The 24,396-nt window shown below is 38.5% G+C and overlaps 1 protein-coding gene across 1 annotated transcript in view; it reads left to right on the top strand.

Moving 5' to 3' along the window:
• PIK3C2G (phosphatidylinositol-4-phosphate 3-kinase catalytic subunit type 2 gamma) overlaps window positions 1-24,396 on the top strand; it is a 216,234-nt gene that overhangs the window by 148,546 nt on the left and 43,292 nt on the right. Inside the window, exons 24-27 of the mRNA XM_067289854.1 lie at window positions 7,071-7,227; window positions 11,567-11,676; window positions 20,667-20,859; window positions 21,430-21,551. Of these exons, the coding sequence (XP_067145955.1) occupies window positions 7,071-7,227; window positions 11,567-11,676; window positions 20,667-20,859; window positions 21,430-21,551 (582 nt within the window). The remainder of the gene's footprint in view (window positions 1-7,070; window positions 7,228-11,566; window positions 11,677-20,666; window positions 20,860-21,429; window positions 21,552-24,396) is intronic.

Genomic DNA, 24,396 nt, shown 5'->3' with positions numbered 1-24,396 from the left:
AGGTTAGTCAAGTATGTTTTACACTTCTTCTCCTTCATCTGCCCAGAAACAGCTTCTGAGAGTTCTCACACTATTATTTTCCCAAGGACAGAAGTGAGACTGTAGTTCCCCGAATTGTCTTTCTTTTTTTCTGTCCTTTTTGAAAACATGTTCAGCATTTGCCTTTTCCAGTTATCATAGGCCTTCTCCACTGTCCATAACCTTTCCAAGATGATAAGGAGTGGTGTCACAATGACATTGGCCAACTCCTGCAGCACCCTCGGGTGCAGCCAATCTGGTCCCGTGGACTTGCATGGGTGGAGTTCTCACAAGTAATCCCTGACTCGACCCTCATCCATTGCAGGTAGTTCCTCTCCTCCTTGAACCCTCCTGGTAAGAGCAAAGGCCTGAGACACCTTGTCGGTGAAGACTGTGTCAAAGAAAGTTTTGAGTAGCTCAGCTTTACCTGTGTCCACTGTCACTCATTCGGCAGCAGGCCCACATTTTCCGTGTTCATTCTTTTACTGGTAATGTATCAGTAAAGTTCTTCTTGTTGCTCTTGGTGTCCATTGCCAGTTTTAACCCTAGTTGAGCTCTGGCTTTCCTAACACCATTTCTGTATGCCTGGGCAGTGTCTCTATATTCCTTCTTGTAGCCAGTCTGATATATGTCCTTTTTGCCTTGAAGCTTAGTCATGAGTTCCCTGCTTAGCCAAGTGAGTCTCCATCTGTCTGTTACTGGAAATAAAAGCTATCAAAAATAGAATTCAGGGTAAACCCCTCAGGATAAATAAATTCTGGTTTTGTGGGAAGCTGTTTAAAATTCGTTAATTTGTTTATCTCTTCTACTCCCTTTTAAAGCATTGTGATTACTATTTGGCAATTGAAATTCGGACTGTCATTTTGTTTAGATGTAGATGGGTATATGTCAGTTCTGGATGATTTGAGTAATATAGTCTCAGTGAGGGGCTTTTTACTCTTTTTGTGAGTAGATACAGATCTGTGGAACTGTTTACAAGATTTCTTCTGTAAAAGAAACAGAAAACAGAAAAGTCAGCTAAACATAGTATTGCAACACAAGCCAGTGATAATGCAAGTGATAGCAACCCTCATAGAAGTCAGCAGCAAAACTGCTGTTGAGTTCAGCAAAGGAAGTATTTATATTTTATGCAAAGCTGAGATCTACTCTTCTATTATGAGGTCACTTAAAATATATTTACATCATTTAGATTCTATGCTTGCTCAAGAGAGTATAATCTCCTATAATGATGACAAGAAAAATAAGCACTGTGGAGTTCTCCTGGAGCGATCACCTTTGCCGAGTGATTTTTCTTTCCAATAGAAGATAATTTTATGAAATAGAGGAGAAAGAGGAGATATCATGTAACTTGATGTAAGTTAATGTATCCTTAGTGGAACACTTGTCACTTTCACAAATAACATTCTCATTAGTTAAGAAGACATTTTCTAGATAAAACTATTAGAAAGTGCCAAACTGCTTATACAACCATTTTTGGAAAGTGGTTCCCTGTGTTTCTGTGTCAAAATGGAAGGATATATCAAATGGCATACCTTTGGGGTTTGTTATGGGACTGATATCTTTCCATATTTTCATAGCAGCCAGTATGATGGGATAGAGAATATGTTTCTTAATTTTGTAGCAGACATCTATCATAAGAATTTTTTGATCATGTTAAAAGTCAAGGTTAGCAGTTGTAGGTAGTTTTTCAGAAAGAGATCTGAGGTTATACTAGACCACAAGCTGAATGAGTTGATGATGGAATATTGTATTAGGAAAGCATGAAATGTGAAAAAATCCTTTTGCTTCATGTGGCACTGGTAACACCTCAGCTGGAATACTTTCAACATTTTACTTCAAAAAAGATATGGACCAATTGCAAGGAGTCCAGAGAAAAGTAATTTAAATTATCAGACATCTAGAAAACATGACATATGAGAAAAGATTGAAACAATTGTCTACAAAAGATTGAGGAAAGACATCATAACAGTCTGCAAATATATTAGAGGCTGTAAAGAAGACAGGATCTTCATGTTGCCTTAGGAAGGAACAAGAATTGCTAGGCTGAAAGCACAGTGAGATTAGATGAGGCATTAAGAAAAAAAATCTTTGAGCAGAGATACTGGAACAGAAATTTCTTAGGGAGATTGTAGAACTCCGCTAATAGGAGTCTTTCAGAACAGGCTACGTAAGCTTCTCAGAAGCATGATTATTGTTGATCTTGTCCTGGTGAGCAGAAAGATGGACTGAATTATCTCTTGTGGTCTCCCTTCCAGGCCTGTTTTTTTTTTAATGACTCTGTGTGTGGTTGCTTAAGACAAATTTTACTGTGCAGTTTTTTACTAATTATTTAATATATGCAAAGGATATGCTTGCTCATGGTTTTTTCTGTGTCTACATATATATATATATATGATTACTGTGATTAGATATCTTCATTTAGCTAGAGAAATAAGCACTTGCATTCATTGTGTGTGTGTGTGTGTGTGCGTGTGTGCGCGCGCGCGCGTGTGTGTGTGTGTGTGTGTGTGTTTTTAAACAAGCTTTTGGCTTTTGCTGTAGAGGAAAAGGTGTCAGTATTCAAACACTCCCTAAAAGCTTTTCCTATTTTACCAGATACATCTAAATTCCATATAGTCATGCTGAATACTATCAGTCACTCAGCCTAACTCAGCCTAAATGGTTTTAAAGAAGTCAAGGAACATATGGGGGTGAATGCTATTGAGCAGCTGATTTTAAATTGTGAACAGTTCTGTATGGTTTCTCGCACTCTGTCTCCTATGTCCACATGACAGCTTGGACTGCATCTGAAAAAAATAATCTATTTTGATCTCACTATACTACTGTGTGTGATTTGAACTTTTCCCTAACCACCACTATTAGGAAGTTTAGATTGGATTGGAGTAGAGGTCCTGTGTTGTTGATTGTCTGTATGCTTTTGCTACTTAATAAAAAAAGAAGTCAACGCATCTTTCTTAAATGTTCTATACCGTGGGATTCATAATAGGAAAAACTAAAACCATTGTTGACATTACAAGCTTTGTTATCAGCTTACATCTGATGTTTCACAGCAATGGTCAGCAAATCCTGACAATCTTACTGGTCTTCTAAGGATGCAGCATATTTCTAACGTGTAGTAGAGTCTTAGTAAGTGTTCCCATCACCCCAAACTAAGTTTGTTTTTGCATGATGATCAGTTCAGTTGCTTGAGGTTTTCTTTCCTTCCTCCCTCTCATGACGTATCATCCAAACATTCTTAATCTCCAGAGGAACTGTAAAACACATTCCCATGAAAATCTTGAATCTCTGAAAGCAGCACACAATAAAAAAACATAACTAGCCTTGCTTTTCCCTGAATTACTTGAGTAAACTCCCTTGACACAGCTGAAGCAACGCATAACCCATTAATATCCAGCACTGCAGACTATCGTAAGTGAAAGTACTGCCTTTTTGACTGATTTTGATTATAAAACCAAAGGGCTCATTAATCCCTCTCATTAATGAGATCATCTAGGGCGTTAGTGAAGAAGAAAAAGAAAAAAGAGAGAGAGGTGTGATAAGGCAGCTTTAATGATTTTTTTGGTGGGAGCTATGCTTATAGACTGTACATAGTTGGCCTAGCTTAAGTCACACTGATTCCTAGCTTTTTCGCTAGAAATGGTGGTATCCAACATTGCCATTCTAACCCAGAGGTTATTCAAGGATGCTTCACTTCTTTATTTCTTTAGTCCACCACACGGGGGGAAAAAAAAAAAAAAGCTTTTGGTCTTCCACAGATTTAAAGTTCCACAGGTAAAAGGCTGTTCCTTGAAAATACCTCATCAAAGCAGAGCAAGAAGAAGAATAGCTACCCTCTTGAGTCATTTTTGCTAAACTAGTGCCAGCCATTTCATTAATTCGATTGAAACAGCAAATTGAAACAGATACAGATTTTAGGCCAAGAGGTTGTTTTCCCAGAGATTGTAGTACAGTCTCACTGGTCTTTGAGCATCCTATGGATTTGAAGTATTATAGGGCTTAGCTGTGATCTTAAGTATATGTTGGGATAAGCAATATTCATTTCATGTTTAGATCTTTTGGATGACTTCATGTGAACACATTATATAACAGATTTATGTGCAAATGGGTGATACGTCTTTCACAGTTGTTATGAGGGCTTTGGATGCATTGCTGATCTTTTGATCAAATGCCATCATGTAATACAAGGCTGTCAATTAGAAATGTACTTGTTTAATATAGAAATATAGGTTGTGCACCTGAGTGAGCTTCATGTGTGATAAATTAGAAAAATGAAGACAGCCATTACTGTTTTTCTTGCAGAGGCTAAAGCAGCTGGTATTGTTTGCTGATGTTGGAAATTTTCACATGCATGATGGACTGTGACTTGCACTTGGCTGTCTGCAATTTTACTGAAGTAATTTTTAGAGTATCTAATCCCTACATGTTTTTTATATTCCAAAGGAGTTTGTGAAAGCAGCAAAAGACCTTTTGAGTGTATACACAGACATTCAGCCCTGTAGATCTGTTTTTTTCAAAATGCTAGACATACTGTTCAGTGAGTAAGCATCTCCTCCCACTAGAAGTTAGCTTTTTAATATTATCATGAAAAATAACTCTGTTATTCCTTCTAGTGGATCTGGTCTCCTATACTAAGTTGTTTTTATGCTTTAATTTCAATTGCAAGGTGCTCCCTTTGTGAGCAGCTAGCTTAATTAGATACTTGCAGGCATGGAGCTTCAGTATCTGATTTGCTGCAGGGGTTACCATGGGAGAGAGACTCTGATGTCACAAAACCTTGAGCAAAGCCAGGCTTAAATGCTCCAAGGGAAGGCAATTTTCTACATCATATTTTCCAAATTAGTAAGGTAGGGCAGGTGTGCCACCTTAGAAAAAAGTTTTAAATGATACTGAGAAATTTAAGAACTTTGTAAAACAGTTTAAAATCTTCATGCAATTTAACTTAATCTGTAAAAAATGCAAATGCGAACACATATGAGTTACATGTTCAAATGGATCCTTCAGCAACAGCAATAAGAGGTCAATGTTTGCAGTCATTGCATTATGTGGAAGATGGCCTGCAGCCCAACCCAACAATGTTATACACCATATTTCTTTCAGTAAAGTAATTTCTGATTGCAGTATCTATTTTCGGCTCAAGCAGCTTAATGTGGGATACTTGGGCTAGTTCAGAAAGGGCTATGTCTTCATACTATACTGGGTCTCTGGATGCAGTTGGACATCAGAAATCAAAGATGAATTTTGAACATAATACAAGTTATGGGAGCTTTAGAGCAGCTGTTTTGACATGGGCTCTTTTAGCCCAAAGACCTAAGTGCAGATAAGAAACTGAGGTTTGGTTTTTAAACATTGTCAAGATGCCAAAATGCTTTCAGATCAGAGTTTGGGTTAGACTTCTGTCCACTGATAAGTGTAAATATTAATATTGTTAACTTTCTAGCTCTCCCTCTCCTTCGTATTGGTTTCAACAAATTGGCTTCTGTGGTTCAAATTGCGTTAAGTGAAGATATTTAATACTTCATGTCTGTGTTATATATCTCTGTTAAAAGATAAGCTAAAAGATGAATTAAAGTCAGGTCTGGGAAAATCGTGCTGTCTGAAATCAGTAATGTACACAAGTTTTGTAATTCTCATAGAGCTACACCACAAAATTACACAATGGCAGTACATAGCAGTCACGCTATAAAATCACATTTTACACAACACAGAAAAATGTAAACAGAAAGAGTAAGAATGAGTAGTGTGGGCTTTCATCATTCCTAGTACTACCAGGCTGAAATTGAAGAGTATATTATAAAAACTTAATGAACTGGGTTGCTTTGAGATGACCAGTGACCATGGGAGATTTGTTTTTAAAGGTGGCTTCAATGCAAAACAGGAACCATTTCCAGGAATAAGAATGGGAAAGCAGTCTGAACATTTCTTGAGGCTAAGACCTCCAGCTGTAGCATGGAATCTCACTGCAACTTGACTTTTTTCCACAGCAGTACAAGGCAAACATTTCTACAGGAAAATGAAGAAACCTCCTGGGAAGTCTTTTTGGTCTCTTTTATGAAGGAGTCAACAAGCAGAGTGGGGTCAGGCTCAGCCCACGTGAGGTTTTAGCAAGAAACAAACTTACATCCTCAAATTTGTTTCTGCATTTGAGCTTCCCAAGAATATTTAGATTACTCAAATTCATTTCATATTAAGGGTTAACCTCCTGCACATATTTCCTTGGAATATAGCCCTCTAATATGTTTACATGCATCTGTATACACAGTTGTGATGAGTAAACCACTGCAGTAGTTTTTTCTGATGCAGTATTTCAGACCTTTCTAAAGCGATGGTAGCATTGTTAGCAGAAGCCTGGCTAATTCATTTTATTCTGCCATACCATACCACAGCAACAAACTGTGCAAGTGATAAGAAAAAAAAGGCAAGACGGTGTCAGATTCTGCTCCTTATTTAGTTTAGGGCGAATCCAGAATAACTGTACAGAAAACAAAGGAATGTATTTAGGTTTATTCTGTTGTAACTTGGGTCAGAAACATGCCTTCAGAATGCTGTATATTTAATGGCAGCACCATTCACTGTGGGTAATTTTTTCTTTTTTGGATAGTGGAATTGTAGGTTTTTTCTTAAATACACTTCTTGTCTAGCAGGGAGTTGATAATTATATCACATACTGTTTGAGTACAACATTTAAATATTTCCATACCAGGAGAGAGCATGTTTCCAGATTCACGTTCAGGCAGGAGTCAAGAAATTAAAACAATGAGAGTTTAAAAAGAAAGAAAAAAAAAAAGTTAAAGGAAAATAAGTAAGCCTCAAACTTGTTCAGTTGCTGGCTTTCTCACTAGGAAGCTCTTGCTGTGAGACCTGTCTCTGCCACAATTAATCAGTGCCACCAGGCAGAGAAATAGAGCTGTCTGCATTTGAAGAAGGGAGAGATGAAATAATGAAGAAGGTAATACTGGAAAAACAAATATGAATAATGAGTTACAAATATTAACTGTCTTGCATGATTTGCTTTTTTTCTGTGAAATTCTTTATGTAATTGTTCTCTTTTCAAGGGACCGAGCTCCCTTCATCTTCACATCAGAGATGGAGTATTTCATCACAGAAGGTGGAAAAAACCCACAGCGTTTCCAAGAGTTTGTGGAGCTTTGTTGTAGAGCTTATAATACAGTCAGGAAACACAGCCAGTTACTTTTGAACCTGCTGGAGATGGTAAGAAGCTTGAGAATGAAACCAAAAATCAGTTTCCTCTAGTGTCCTCTTCCCTTCTAAGACTTTTCTGCTGCCTCCTGAAGCACTGGGATTTAAAGAGGTATCAGGTGATACTCTCTGTGCAAGTAAATTGTCTTTGAGCATCCAATTTCATGTACGAATATCTAACAAAAGAAAAGCTAGGCTGTCTGTTTTTCCTTTTTTAATGGATCCTTTCTGGCAAAATTGCAGAAAACTGTACAAGAACTCAGGGTACAAGTTTTACATTCAAGAATTTCACTCAGTCCTTTTTTTGGGTCTTCAAGCAATTGTTTACCAACCCTTTTCATGCTTACAGCAAGACAAAGTAAACTAAATAGTCCACAGAGTGGCTGATGTTAAGTATGTAGCGGCGCTGCAGCTAATAGTGATGCCACTGGAATGTTTTTTGCACAGTTCCAGCCTCCCTTCTTAGGAGGGCAAATACAGGAAAGAGCAAGCACTACCCTCATTGAGACTGCTTACAAAATCCTTTTGCACAGGAATCTTTAGACCCTTGAGAGTTTTTATCCTTTAAGTGTTCCCACTGATTCACATGCTGTGGCAGATTCCGTCAGTTCTTTATGCTGCTGTTTACTTGCATGTGAAAGGTTAATGACAGGACTTTCACACCTCATATGCGGAATGAGAAAAAGTGATTTCAGTTGCTTGGCTAAGACATTACTGTAAAGATCAAGTCCAGGACTCAGGCAAAGCCTAGGTAACTGGTCTGTACATGAAAAAATCTATACAAGGTTATTAACAGAATCCCTGCTGAGGCCAGGGAGCAGCCAAGAAGTTGCTCTATAAACATGGCTCTATTGTCTTCAACTTTTGTGATAGGGAGAGAAGAAATAACTAGAATTTGTTCATCCTGTTTCTGTCTTGTCCATGGATCCTCATTGCAGTATACATTGAGTCATTACACAATACAGAGCAGGAAGGATTGCTCCAAATGTCTGAACCCTGCTTCCAAGTACTCACAAAGGTGCAGCAAAACTGTATTCCCATCATAAAGCATAATTTTGGCAAGCATGTGGTAACCAAATTGGCCAAAAACAGTGTAGACTGCAGGTGTAGCAGATACTGTCCAAGAGGTAGAAGAGCCTCTAGAAAACTCATGAGCACCCATGTCCCCTGACCCACAGCATCTCTGCATTTTTTAATAGATTTTTGAATCCTAAACTGCATGCTACAAACACAGCTATCTCTCTGCCAATCCCCTTGTTCCCAGTGCATTCTCTTTTTCTGCAGTCCACAGAGATATTGATGTTAGATTACCCTGGGATAATAGAGAGAGGGGGTTAGGAAAATGTTCTCTGCAGGATCTCTGAAATAGCCAGCTATCTGTGCTTGGGTATAGCTCAGATTTGTCTATATTCAGGGCATGCTGCATCTCCTTTTGTTTCTCCTAATCTGTGAGGAGAGGTAAGAGAACTGCTACAAATCAGTATTATAGATATGTGCATTTAGCATTTGGCAATGAACTGCAGTTCAGTTGATTGTGTTGCATTTCATAATTGAAGAATAACTGCCAGCATGCTCCCATCCCATTGATGGACACTGTATATCAAAAGAAAATTAAACAAACAAGACAAGTTTAAAAATGCTTCATTTTCCCCAGGGTTATTTGTAAAGGAGAGTCTGGTTATTCACTTGAAGTAGGGCATCCGTCAAAAACTGTAAGAATTGAAATGTTTTAGTTACATTGGTCATTTCTAGAAAACTAAAAGTGTGAAAAAGCTTCACTTCAGGTTCATTCCTGTGCAGAATACCAGATGATATCAGGAAGGGGCAAGATAAACTAACCACTGCCTATTTAAATCAACAGCAATCTGAGATTTCTCTAAATGCCTGAAAATCTGCATCGTCTATTTTCCATTCCCCTCTCACCTTCTGTTTTCTGAGATACTATTTGTAAAATGTGGTTAAAAAATCCAAACAACAAGGCCATTTCCAAAAAGTGCAGTGCTTGACAGGAGTTGTAATCTCTGCTCTGGATGGTCAGTAACTGTTAGTGGTTTTTAGCAAACTGCAGTTATGAACCACAAGTTGTCTTTTTGGCTCAATATGGGACTTAAGGCTTTTTCTTGGTGGTGAGCAGCATGTTTCTAGAACCAGTCCAACATTTGCTACCAGGAGTAAGAAATAATCCATGAAGTTCCCATCACTCTCAAAAGTAGAAACATCTGTGTGAGGCCCAAGAGTCTTGCTGGCAGAGTTCAGCTACATAAATGCCTGTAGTTCATCAGCTTTACTCTTACTAAAGAATTGATGTGAACTATTATAAAGTGGGCTTCCAGAGAATGCAAACACCATTTGACTAGTTTATAAAAAATGCAAAATCCATTACTGTCATAAAGATTTTTCAGATAGAAAATTATTTACGGGAGCTTAGAGGTGACACTAGACAGCAAGTAATTGATCTACTTGCCTATAGTGTGGATGAAGAAACAGGTAGAAACAGGTAGAGCTAATAGAGTAAAACAGGAGACAGTGCCTAGATGGAATATCTAAGTCTCCACCATCCTGTGTCCCCAGAGAAGTAATTTCAGCTTTCTGCAATTCATAAACACCATCTGGGAAAAGAGGATCAGGAAAGATCCTTGTTTCGGAGGACCCTGCATTGCGACTGCATGGCAATGCTATTCATTTTTTCATGGGATGATGAGTCGGTTTTCACACACAGCTCTGAATCCAGACCCATGGTTGCATGGAGGCAACTCCACTCAGTCAGAAAGTCTCTAATGTTCAAGTGTGGTAGGTCAAGATATACATGGGGTCAAAAGAAGAGAGTAACACAGGCACTTGCTTAGGCTTCTAGTGATGTTTTAGTTCCCCTGGAATAGCTGAGACTTTTGTATGAAGGTAACACAGGTCTCCTAGAGGAGCCCATGGCCTTCTGGAGCAGCAACTGAAGGCTAGGTGAGTTACACTAGGCATCAGAAGTCACACCAGATTCTTATGTTTTGTCACTTTAGTCACTTCTTAGGTGACCTGTAGGTGTTTTCCAAGTAGTTGCTCCATGTCTTGTCTAATTAGCATCTAGTGTCACTAGCCACACTTTTAAGAAGCCTCCTCCACCGAGGGAGTGGAAACAAGAAAGAAGATATTCTATATGGAGTAAGAGGATTGAAACAGTAGAATAATCCTCTTGCAGCCAACAAAGCACTGTGTACATACTGCCCAGCTAGAGACACTTTTTGCTTCTTCAGCAAATGTTTTTCCATCTTCTGCAATGCAAAGAACCCCCCAAAGCCCTGGTTTTTAGTTGCACTACAGATCATTCAGGCAACAGTCATATTATATTCTTAACTGGCATTGTTCTCTATTCTAATGCAAGGAAAGACGCTTCATTTGCCTATGCGACAGTTCCTTGTTTTTAGAAGGGCAGGAGTTGTTACCATCTTTTATAACTTGGTTGGAGACGTACAAATAAATAGCACTGAGTGTCCTTAAGTGCTGAATGTTGTTACTGCCCCTGCTCTCAACTCACTTATCAAGTTTTACCCATTCAAGAAAATAAGCTACTTAAATTCACCTCATCAAGCTATCTGTCTTTCTGCTCTTTGCTAGTCAGAACTCTGTGAAGCAATCATTTAACTGTCCAGTGGTGGTACAGACTGGGTCTGGTATGAAGCAAAATTTTCCTCATAATGCCAAAAATAAAATATACAAAACATTGAAACTTGGCTTTAAAAATACCCAGAAGGGTCACAGGAATAAGGAAAACAACACATGGCCCTATCCCTTTTCCACTTCCTCTATGCATCTCTCAACCAAACCTTAAAACAACAGCAGTGCTTCCCTTTGCCTTTGCCTTTATCCTCAAAACTCAGTGGGCCTTTCTGTCTGCTGTAGACATAAATATCAATGAAGAATGCACACAGCTCAAGTAGTGTTTGCAGATTCATATATATTTTCTTCTGAGCAATGTGAGGGAATTAATTTTTTTCTCAAGTACATGCAAAGTATAACTCAACTGACTGTGATCATTGAGAAAAATCACTAGATTTTGAAGTGAATTGGAATTATTTTTGTTGCTGACGCTTTAAAGTGCCTGGAAAGAGTTGTATGAGCAACTGGACACACTCAGTTGTCTACACTACTCATCGCATTGTAACTTTAGTTACAGGAAGGGGAATATTTGCACTATCTGTCTTTTGAACCTAACTTAGCCAACTAACAGAAATACCAGGTGTCTCTCAGCTCCCTCCATTATCAGTGGAGAATGATATGCCTCTCCAGAGGGTAGTAGTCCCATTTCATTTAAATTGCTTTGAACTAGTGCAGTGGACTAATGATATTTCTTTATTTTAAGATGCTGCATGCAGGATTGCCTGAGCTAAATAGCATTCAGGATCTGAAGTATGTGTATGACAACCTTCGTCCCCAGGACTCAGACCTCCAGGCCACAAGCTACTTTACAAGGTAAAAGCAGAAAAGAATCTAGAAATCTTATGTCCTTCAGGTATGAAGCAAAGCTGCCAAATTGGAGGAAAAAAAAAAAAAAAAAAAACATTAGCACAGTTTCTCTTATTTTAAGAGGTTGTAATCAGTGAAATTAAACAGAAGAATAATTTGTCTTCACATGCTTATTTTTAAAAGTCCGTTCCTTATGTGTATTACCAATCTCCTCAAGTTTCTGAAAGAAACACAATTGTGCACTGTGATACATTTGTAACAAGTTTCTTTTTCAGTGTCTAGAGTTTTTCTTCAGCTTGCTTGGTGAAACCACACTGACTTATTTCTAGTCAGCTTTCATTTCTGGTTTTAAACACACTGGCTCAATACAACTGAATTTGGATTGCAGACACTTTGGATAACTGTTTGAATGTTGACATCCAAAAAATTTTGAGTCTGAATAATGTTTGCGGTGGGCTTTGTAAAGTCTTTTGCAAAAGATTTGGCTTATTAGTGGACCAAATACTGAGTCAGGACATTGAATTTCTGCATTTTACTCCTGATTCTGACCTTCTTTTGACCTTCCGTGTTGCTTCAGGCAACTTGCTTTCCCTCTCTTACTCATGTTTACTGCATCTGCAGAATGCAGAATCCTCCTTTTAAGCACTTAACAGATCTATCACAGAAAAGCATCACATGTGGATATAGGTATATTTAAGGCTTGATTTGTGTTAGGGTAATAAAACCTTTCACTTGTTTATGATAATAACTGGGGTTTATTGATTGCAGATTGACTGCAGATGACCTATATAAAACGAGTTTGATGTCCTCAGTCCTGATCTTTTGGGACAGGCCTCTGCATCACATAAAATTCCAACTGTTTATGTGATGATGCTCTAGATGAAGCCAATGGTGATTGAAAGGATTTGGAAACTCACTTTCCCTTTCTAGGCACAGTATGAGCAAAGCTCTCCCTGTTGCAGCCTGACCTGTACAGCACTGTTGTTTCCCAAGGACAGTCTGTGAATTCACAGTGCCCTGGACACCACACAGACATGCACAGCAAGTCAGATTCTTCTGGCCTCTTTGCCTGGTGCTGAAGGCAGCGCTGGGCTCCAAGTGAAGGGCTCCTTTCAAAGGCAGAGGCCTAAGGGGCACTCCCACAAGGCAGTACACTTCCCTGCGCTGTGCAAAGTGCCTCCAGGCAAGAGCAATCCCCCTCCCCTTCCACACAGCCACAGAGCACATTGTAGTGATTAAATGAGATGAAAGCTTGAACTGGAGCAGCTGAGCCAGTCTCATTGCTCCTACAGAAGCCCAAAGAACACTTTCACCAATTTGATCTGCATTGTTTGCGTGTCTCCTTTTCATGTATTAGAATCAGAAACTGAGGCTGCAAGTTTAGAGAAAGCTGGAACAGAAGCCTAAAGAGTTTAAGACCCTTCTTTGAAGAAAAAGAAGGGAACTTCGCAGACAAAACTATCATTCCACTGCTTTGCACATGATAGACCATTCAGTTTCTTGTATTTTTATATTCTTTCCCTCTTTTGCCTTAACAAGATTGTTTTATTTTAAAATTTAATTAAAGCTTCACATTTTCTGTCAACCTTATCCTTTCCTTAAAAATTTCGCATGTTCCCAAATTACAGACTTGTATTCCCACTTCAAATAGGAAACATGCAGCTCAATTAAATTATAAAAATCTTGATTCTGCCAGATAGGTTGGATGGTGGTGCTTGTCTCCCTAGAGTAAAACATTTCATTTAATTAGAGAAAAAAGACTAGGATATGCATAACAACTAGGGAACTGTGAGCCTTCGGAGTGGGAATTGCATTAGTGTCGTGCAAAGCCTGGAGCTGGAGCTCAGCACTCTTCTGGAGGTGGAAAGAGTCCAGGCGGATAGGACTATGGTTAGGGTTCATTTCAGTACAGTCTTGCTTAGCCAGGAGATGAAGGATGAGGTCTGGGGTCAGGACAGAGCTGTAACTCCACACTCTTTTGGAAGTGGATGAGGTGATTGTGGTGTTTTGAGGGTTAGGGTGAGAGAAGTGAGGGACTTCAGAGTGGGAATTCAGCTGAAGTCTTTCTTAGATGAAGCAGGTGGGATGAGAGCTGGTACTAGGAAGGAGATGTTGCTCAGCAGTGTTTTGGAAGTGGGAAGAGTCAGTGTGCTTTGTTGCTCGGTAAGGTTCATATTAGGATTAGAGTTACGATTATGGATGTTGGTAGGGAACTGTGGGCCTGTACTGAAATCCTGCCCAACCCAGAGAGACTGTATGTGGGTCTCTGAGACCAGCGTGTCCTACATCAAATGGGTTGGTGTTAAGGAAATAAAGGCCTTCAGAGTGGAAATTCCACTCAAGTCCTGCTTACCAGCAAAACTGCCATCATGGTGCAGGTCTGTATACTGCTGTGTGCTCAGTTCTCATTTGGAGGTGTATTTTCTGCTTTGATGCTTCTAGTGAACTCCTGAGCTGTTATTCCAATTTCCTTCAAAATGCTGAAGTGTAGATTTGTTATTGTCCATAAAGATCATTGTACCACATAGAAAAGTCAGATATTGCTAGGGTGCATATTTTCTTCTTTAATACTCCTAGTTTATGTTTATATATGTTTGGGTTATGTATGCTCATTTGCAAGAAGAAAGTCTGCTTTCATGAATTTCCATGGGTCTGATTTCACTTGGTGCTTTTGTTTTGCTTTACTCTAATTTCTAATCATGTTTGAATATAATCAATTCATATTAACTAACATTATACAGGTTTAAAGACAGGCAGAACACCAGGTTTCACATCAACTATCCAGGCAGTCTTTAAGATGGTCTGATATTCAGATCCATGTAGGAGTTACCTCTCTAAGCATTTACCAGCCTCCCCCCAGAATGCTACTATATTGTGGGTTTTGATAGCCTTGCATTACCTACAATGTCTTTATGCCAGTCCTTCAGCAAAATTCTTCCCTACCTGCTTGTTGTACAGAAACTCAGGGTGAGAGAGAATCCAAACACAGTTCTCATGGTCAATCTGTAGTTTATTCCTCTATCTATTTTTCAGGCTGTCCTAGAAAGCTTGTGAAATTAATTATTAGCATAGCTTCCAGTCTCTCTCAATTCCCCTGCAATTTGTAGCTGCTTTTTCTCCGTAATTACTTCCATAAACATTTTGTTATTTTGAAAAAAGTTCCTTTTTAGTTAAGGACTGTGGCCATTGGAATGTTAAAAACTGCCAACAAAAAGTTATTTCTTGTTCTAAGTACAGGGTAGTTATTGTCATCTTTCAGATTCTATCATATAATGTATCTGCTGAAAAACCTAACCTTCTGTTAGTGGAAATAAGAGAACAGTATTTCTCTGTATTTCTGGAGAAATAGGTTGCTTTTAGCAATCATCTAAGTTTGGTTTGAGCACTAATATAACATTGCCTCCACTGTTATTTAAGAACAACATGAAATGATGAATGACATCACAAATATTCCTGGCAAAACAATGTGCTTTTGTTCTTTGCCTTTCACCTTTTTAGCCAACAGAATAATGCTACTGGAGCTTGGGCTTTAACATGCCAAGTTTTTTCCAGATTGTAAAGCATTCTGTGTTTTAGCAAATTCTTTTGCTCTCATTCTTGATTTGAGACACACTCAATAATCTGTGGTCGCATTTGTGTACAGTTTTCTTCTCACATTGGGTCAGTTCACTATTATTAGCTGATGAGCAGCAGCATTAAGCCTCACAGATCACAGCCTTCTGGAAGGTCATGCTCTTGGATCGTGGATAGACAATGTACCAATTGAGAGTTAAACAAGGGTTTCTGTGTTTGCTTGTCATTTCTATGCACCTAGTGCCAAATGAAACACTCTTGTCTCTCCAGCATTTGCCCTGAACTCAGTTTGATCCTTGAAACTGAATTTGATCCTTTCCCCTCCCTCTTTCGCTCTTCCCCTGACAACACTGTTTTACCAGTGAAACAAGGAAGCTATCTTACTTCTGGATATAAATTTCCTCTTTGGTTTTCTACAAAATGCAATCTTCAAATGTCAGCATGGTGTCGCATGCTGCCTGACATTTTAATGTGCTTGTAAAGTTATGTATAGTTCTTTATCATTTAAAATTAATTTTTAAGAGATTAAAGTTAGCCTAATGCAATGAATGGAGTTGATTTGAACTGATTGCAGTATGCAATCCAACTCATTCACAAAAACCCATGAATACAAGATGCACTATGGTTCTGCCAATTATCAGAGAAGCAGCATTGTGTATCTTCAGCAGCCTGATTGAGGGTATGCTGCTTAGAAGGTGTCATCTGTCTTTATTTTTGTTAGGTACCTGTCATTGCCCAGGTCAGGCATATCCAGTCCAAACCACAATGCCAGCAATTACAAAACTGGACAATTCACAGTAACCCCTTTCAAAACAAATTCACAGTAATTCCTTTCAAAACACGAGACTAATCTCCAACTGATCAGCCAATCCCTGTTTCTCAGCTGGCTGCAGATATTCCAGCAACAAATCTCCCACATAGCTGAAGCACTACTGAAAGCTAGTGACTTCTGAAAGGGCATAGAAAAAATTGCCATATTAGACTTTCTTCCAGCTGCATTCAACCAGTTTGCAAAGCTCACAGTATACGTGTCTCATAGGAACAGAGGCAAACTTCTTCCTCGAAGTTATATTGTTTGAGGCATTTATACTGTTGTACAAAACCCAGGTGAGACTGCATGCAGTACACAGCTCTTGTCACCACCTCAGGGAAGAGTAATGTCCTCTGTCCTGGGAGAGGTGTGTAGGAGGACTACTAGGGATGAAACTAAACTGGAAGGTGCGCTTCAAGAGAGCTTCTAGTGTGTTCAGCCTGGGGGATCAGACTACAGTTAATCTGAGATAAACCTTCAGAAGGTATCTAGTGTAGCTATTGGAGTCTCAGCACTGTGTTTCACACAGTAAATCTGCTTCTGTGGGACTTCAGTACTTTCTAATGTAGGCTTAGCCTGTGATGACCAGGAAGAGCCTGTCTTCAGAATTAAACAAGCCTGGATTGTGTAGCCTAGTGAAACAAAGGGTAAGAAGAACATCATTATTTCCTGTATATTATCACAGTGGGAAGTAAGATATTAAACTGAAGGATTATCACTGCTGTACACAAAAAGGATGTCCACTGTCCGTGAATAAATGTTGCTGAAAATTAGAAAAGGTCTGTCCATGAAAGCAGTAAGATTCTGGAAAAGTGTTTCTGTTAAGAGTCATTGGAGGCATACTACCTAACTTGTTTTAAAATGGAGCCTGGTAAATTCATTGATGGAAAAATTGGGTATAAATCTCAATGAAAAAGGCTTTTCCAAAAGAAATGTCACTTACATTAACACCTGATAATCCCATGAAAATAAATTTTGCTCACTGTACTCTAAATTATTTTCAGATTATTTCATATTATTTTAATATAATTCATGGAAATGAGATGCCCGATGCCACCATGATTGATAAAATGATTCTAAAGTTTGGGAGTGAAGATTTATTATTATGTGTACTAAGGCTAAGGCTGGATAACCGGTCAGTGACCATGAGTCCATGTACTCTTGAGAGTCAGTGGAGAATGGCTGGTTTGTCCAAAAAGATGTAAGCACCAACCCTCAGAATACCTCTCCCATACAAAGTGTCTACTTCCTAAAAAATCAAAGCCCCAATAATTATTAATCACTCTTGAATGTTGGCTGAACTTTTCATTCAGCTCTGTTTATAGAAGCAGCCAACCAGTCTGTGTGTGTTCTACCTTATATAGTAATTTGATAGTTCTGTAGAAGGACCATGAGTCAGATCTGAAATTCAAATTCAGTTCAACAGGTGGAAGGCAGAAAGTCATTTCCTGTGAATAATACCAAATATTTAACTCACCTTTTTGAGAAGTAGGTCAGACATTAATCTTACTAGTAAAGGGATATTGTCATGTGGAAAACACACATTTCTGCCTGAAAACTTTGTGTTACAATTCACAATTAAGATTACTCTAGTTAATGACAATTTTCTGTTATTTCTGGTTAACCTGTGCATTTGATGCCTTTACCTTGATACCATTTGATACCTTCTTATCTACATTAGGAATTAATTCCTGAACAGCTTGGGCTACCAGAGCTCTGCAGTAACACACAAACTTTTTGTCTACATGCTTGTGAATGCTCAGCCAGCTGTAGGCACAGGCAAAGATGGTAATGACCTAGGGAACAAGAGGGCCTCAGCAATGGCTACACATGACCTTACTGCCTATTTTGCCTTTGGCTAAAGGCTGGAGAGAAGAGAAGCTGTGTAGGGATCTCAAAGAGTTCAAGGAGAAGGCTCCACCATGGATTCTTATGAACTTAAGTGCTGGCAGGGCCCAGTGAGGCAGAAAGGGGAATCAGAGGAGAGCGGCCAATCTGAGTGTTGCATTCCGAGCACGAGCCCCTGACCCTCTCTGACCTTTCAGTTCGTGCTCTGCTGACCACCACAGATCTGTTCTGCATGAGAAGGGAGTGTGCAGTGAATTACTTATGTGACCGGAGATGTAGGATATAGTTCCACCAGTCTTTCCCTCCAACCAGCAGCGTGAGCTCTGAGGGGTTTCTACCCTCATCTGCCACAAGCCACCTCCTCCTTTCCTCACCATGCTCTTCCTCATAGCTGTTGTGACTGAGACAATGTGGTAAACTGGGTCAGTGAACTAATCTACACCAAAAATAACCTGCAAAATTAAAAAAGACAAGACACATGGGTTTGATGTACCACGCTGCTACACACATAGTTAGGAATCAGCTGTAGAGAGGGTCTGGGATAGAGAGAGTCGGGTTTCCTTAAGCCGGTTTGTCTTTGAAAGAAAATGCAGAGAACTGTAACCAGAGTTGTTCTGTCTTGCTGTGAAGGTACACTCTGAGATGTCAGCAGAATAGCAAAGGATGCCCTTTCAATTCCTTGTTTATAATGTGAACTAAGGATTGCTTAAAACTTTCTATTATTACAGACAGGAATACATACAGAGAAAACAAAAAAATATACAGAGGAAGAAAATGGCAATACTTCTGTTTTGTTTTTTTAAACATAATCTTTTTTTAAATAACTCTGAGAAAATGTGCAAGAAAAACAAAAGCCTCTGTTTAGGTTTAAAGAGAAGGAATGTGATTAGCAATCTTGGCGTTAAAAGCATTTTAGAAGCTTAATGGACCTATGGAAAGAACAACAAGCCATTAAAATACTAAATTGTATAGATGATGGTATTCTGATATCAGCTGCTCTGTAATAGTGATAATATCTGAATTAATATTAGTTTATAAGCAGAAGCATGTTTTATATGAATTAAAATGGACTGTATGTAGCTGTAAAATTAATATGCCTTTTATAGTAATATCACAGATTTCCTGCTTTGTTATAGTGTGGGCAAGTTACAAATTCTATAAGCTAAATCATGGCCCAGTGATTTAGCCAGTGATTAAACTACACATTAAATCAAGTACGTAGCAGCTAAAAAGAAAAGTTAACTTCAGATGCAGCCTAACTAATCAGCACCGTATTGATTTTCTACTAATATTTTGAATTATTTTCTTTTTTTCCATTTGAGTGTTAATTTGTGTCATTTATTATATAATCTGTGTGTATCTGTTTTTGGAGAATTTAATTAATAATTAAGATAGTTAACTGAATCCATTCAGAGATAACTTCCCTTGTACTACATTAAGAAAAAAAACCCATACATCTTATTTCCTCCACCCTCACTCAGTTTAATGTGCCTAATTTTTACATGATAAATTTGCACAGTATTTTGAATGAAATCTCAAGCTCGTGGGGGTTATCTGCAGGTAGAAATGCTCTTTTTGGTATGATTGCATCTGTGAAGCATATAGACTTTAGCCACAATGTCTGAGATCATAAAACTTAGGCCTTGATTATGCCTAATTAAAATGATAGTTGACACATTTGCTTAACTTTAAATATGGGCTGATTAGGTGGTTAAGGGTATGTCAGCCCTTAACGTACCCCTGGCTAAGCAAGTTAGATATAGTCCAAAATTGAAAAAAAAAAAATCCATTTGGTAGCATTCTGGTACTGTATAGTGTGAAACTAATGGGTTGTTGTTTTATAACATCAAAATCTTTCTAGAGTATCTTCAGAGAGCTGCAGAAATAAACAGAGAAAGAAAAAAAAAGAAAGGTATCACAAGGTAAATAAATTTTAACCAGCAATTGGACTCAACAAGGCGAGTGTTTTCTAATGAGTACTGCTTCTTACTTTTCAAAGAACAGTGATTATCTTGCCATGTTATTTCTCAAGTAGAGTACACTTTGATGTTAAGACAAATTCATACTCTATATTTATATGTATATCTAGTTATTCTTCTATCTATTGTGCCTTTTTCTGATGCAGGATCTCAAAGCTCTAGGAAATTAGAAGTATATTCTGGTTCCTCTTGCACAGGGGTGAAATGGAGGAAGATGGCACAGGGAGAAACTTCCTCTGTTTTTTCTTCATCTTATGCAACTCCACAGGGATAGCACTTTTAACACCTGGGTAGGGCATTTAGCAACACACCGCACACAGCTAGATCACAAATTGGACACAAGAGATTTTCAGGCCTGTGCAAACACTTGGAAGTCCATGTGAGGTTAATGTAACCAAAAGGAGGGTGCTAGGAGTCTCTCCCCTGCCTGTCTAAAGGAGCCCATAGAATTCCTCAAAATACATATGGAAACATTCTGGCTCTCTCTAGTGTCTGAAAGAAGACTGATGTGTATCCAGTCCTTGAACAATAACTACCCCTGGGTAAGCCATCCAATGGGCTATAGCAAGAGCATTCACCTGAGCAGTGGAGCTCAAGGGCTGGATATGCTCTGTTGATTGAAATAGTGGTGGCTGGTGTGAACACGGGTACGTGTTCCTGAGAGGTGGGCTTTAGATTTGGGGTTTTGGGGGTTTTACATCCGTGAAATCAAGGGTCAAGAAATGGAAACAAAAGAGATGCACCAATAGTGCCTCTTCTTTCTGTTTTGTTCATTTGTTTTTCAGGAAAATAAAGGAAAGTTTGGAGTGCTTTCCTGTCAGACTCAATAACCTGATCCACACGCTTGTACAGATGTCAGTGACAGGCTCTGCCAAGCCTGCCACTCCAGAGACTGTTCCCCAAGAGTGGATCATGTTGGATGCAGAGAAGGCAATTGCAAGAGCAACCATTTTAGGGTTCAACAAAAAGCCTGACTCTGTATGTATCATTTTCTGAACTTGCCCTCATTTGCCTTGATCTTTAACTACTCTTCCTTCTTACATACTCTCCCTCCTCTGTTATATAAGATGTGTTTGTGCCACATTAGAAGGATCACAGGATAAGCAGCAGTGCCATAAGCAATGAGATAGTGGAGAGAAATAACACCAGGCAGACAGCTATTAGCAGGGAGCTATTAAGGAGAACACTTCCTGCCCTATAGTGAAAAATAAATCAAGAGCTAATTAAAGCATCCAGAAGGAAAGCATGGCACAAAATTAGGAAGCCTAATAGAAATCAGAGGCTGTTATATGATGCTTTAATGGTGCATTATTAGTTTTCACGCACTGCAGTGATCTTTCAGTGTTTGAGTTGTATGCTATCCAGGCAAGTTTCTCTTTCTCTACAGCAAAGACTATAAATTACAAACTGAATTCTCTGACACTTGGCACTACATTAAAGAAAGGTTCTTCTTTGTTAAAATCGCCCTATATTTTCTCTTGTACTTTTTTTTTTAATGTGTCTCTCTGATCATTTCTCTTTTCTGCTTCTCCCTTTTTTTCAAAACAGCTGTATCTAGTCCAGGTGGTGCAAACCTGCAATGTGGTCACTTTTGTGGAAAAATCATTTGACCAGTTCTCAAAACTTCACAGCCATCTCCAGAAGCAATTTCCATCGCATGCCCTCCCAGAGTAAGGCAGCATATTAGTGAATGTTATTCTGCTGTTAAATGGTTCTCTCTGTGCACAGATAAAAACGTGAGAAAATGTATGGCAGATGTATTTTTAGAAACACAACGGCAATGCAACATATTCTATCAAGCCTTTTATTCAGTCTAGAAGAAACTGAATCATAGACTATTGTGACAGTCTGACTTTTATATATTTTATTGTTCCTTTTTTAATGGGGAGGGGTTGGGGGGTGAGTAACAGAGCTGAAACAGCTGTGGGCCTGACACAGCTATTTCTGAAATCAAAGGGTAAATGGTATTGACTTCATTAAAAGCATGATAGAGCCTTCAATAGCTTTTATTTTTGCATGATGCTGGTCAAAATTCCTGGCCAGATCAGTATGTTAGAGCAATATAGGAATGTTCACATTCGGTAAGAAGAAAAACAAGCTGATCTCTGACACTGGCAGGCATGATCAACTTCTTTACAAACAGATGCATGTACTCCCCAGCTGAGAAATGTTTGATTATCTTACGTGTTCTCCTGACCCCTCAGAACATTACTCTAAGCCTTGCATCATTCAGTTGAATATCCCTGAAAAAATATGGTGTCATTAGCTGCAATAACTCTGAATATTCCTGTTTATCCATGTACATGTCCACTCCTGTTTTGATTCTTCTTAACTTTTGTCCTCACAACTTCCAAGGTCAGTGAGTCCTGGCTTGTTTCTGTTTTACATAAAACCTTTTCCTTATATAATCATTTTCCATGGCTTTGATAGTATCAGTGTTACATATTTTACAAATATCATATGCATTATAGTGTATACACCTTTGAGAACAAAATAGTCTTAACAGTTATGCTGACTCATGTAATGCAAGTCCCTCTTCAGGCTCAATCTACAATAAACATAAAACTGGCCAAAATGACAAGGAGTTTACTTGAACAAAGCTGAGATTTAAGTGATATGCTTGAAAAATAGAAAGGTCTTTGATGTTTGAACTGAAGTAAATAGCCATAGTCAACATGGTTTTGAATTAATAAAGGCCACAAACTTCAGATCCAAATTTGGTATTCCCCAAGTTTGTGAGAGGCATTTAGTTAAATGGCTTTAGACTGGTTAATTTTAGAGAATCTTTTCCTCACCTAAGGGAATTTTAATTGACCTACTCCAGGTTGACTCATTATGACTGGTCCGTATGAACTGTTTGCAGTGGTTTGTCAGAATCTGGATTTCGCTAAACACTGAAGTGCTTCAATCATCATTTTGATTTGGACCCATTCGTATCCTATTAGGTTGTAAAGAAAAATATTTAAAATGTAGCTATTTATGATAATTTTTTTCTGCGAGCACAGACCTTTAAAGGAGATAATTATTTCTTTTTAGAAATACATAGACCTCAGAAAGCCTGTGCTGATTTTCAAAAATAGTACTTGCAATTTTTCACATAAAAAAACTACCTTTAGTAAAATCACTCACAATATTTTAAATGTAAAAGAGAGTTCCAGAACTCACAGAACGTTAATCTACAGATACTGAGGCTGTGTTTAAGAGCTTCAGAATTTTATTGTCAGAATTCAGTCCCAGCATTAACCTGTCACTGTATGATCTTGTCTCCCAAGGTTGTGTTTTTTTAACAGAGTTCTGTCAGTTTTAGGTTTTTTATGTATTTTATTCCTTTATTCTAATAATAAAAAAAAGTTATTTTGTTATAGGAAGTTATCACTGGAACTGCCATACCGTATCAGACCATTAGACTGTGTGGTAAATGCCTCCAGCACTGGCTAATTCCAGATGCTTCAAAGGAAGGCAAAAGCCTTATTCCATAATGCAACCACAAAATGAGTGTGAAAATGTATGATTTAAAAGTACAATGTCTAATATTACAAGAATATTTGGAACTGCTAACTGAAAGGACTTGGTTACTGCTTTGTATTTATTCATGAAATTGTGTACACTCATGTCTCATTAGGAGGAAATAATACCATATGATTCTGCTTGTTAGAGGTGCTAAATACTGGCTATATCAAATGAAAATGATAACAAAAGTTCTGACTTCTCAGCATCTGAAATTTTACTATTGACACTTAACTGTTCAGCTCTTATTTATAACTCAGAGCACAGCTGCCCCACGCAAGCCCCTTGCACTCTGGCACCTTTCCTCTTATTTGGTTTAACACAGAATATAAATTGTATTTAATTGTTGTTCTTTAGAAGGCCAAAAGTCTTTTCCCCAGCACAGCATATAACTGACATCATTTATACACGGAAAGCTAGTTAGTAGGAAATTGAATTTGATATTCAGGAAGTCTTTGCATGGCACAAGTTTGTATTTCTCAGATCTACTTAAAATAGATGCAAAGCTCAAAATCAGCTTGGAAACCCAACCTTTTCTAATGCAAGTGTGTGCCCAACTGGAAAGTCGGTTTCAGCCACAGGTGCAGTTCAGTGACAGCATGAATTGTAAAGAAGTGCTGAGCACTACAAGGCTCATATTGTTCTTCACCAGAGGAGAGAATTATGGATGCCATCAATCAGCAGTTTCTCTGAAGTTAAAGATAATGCATACATCTGTCCTCAGTTTGGTCACTGTGCTTAGGATGCATTTTCTGAGGGCCCACATTTTACAGCTAGAGTCCCCTCTTTGTCTTATGCAGTCTGATTAATTTTAAGCCGCTTCCAAACGGAGCCTCGCTACCATCTCTTGAAAGCAATCCTTTTGTGCACCCGGCGGAAATCAAAACATTCAGAAGCTATGTATGGGTGTCAGATGACCATGGCTCTATTTTCAGCTGTGCAGCTGATGTATTTCATGATCCTGGGTCATGTCATTTCCTCTTTCCCATGATGTGTTCTATCACTATA

This window comes from Apteryx mantelli, chromosome 1 (assembly GCF_036417845.1).
Source record: "Apteryx mantelli isolate bAptMan1 chromosome 1, bAptMan1.hap1, whole genome shotgun sequence".
Classification (NCBI taxonomy): domain Eukaryota; kingdom Metazoa; phylum Chordata; class Aves; order Apterygiformes; family Apterygidae; genus Apteryx; species Apteryx mantelli.
Note: the sequence above shows the minus strand (reverse complement) of the source record. Positions and strands in the feature narration are given on the sequence as shown.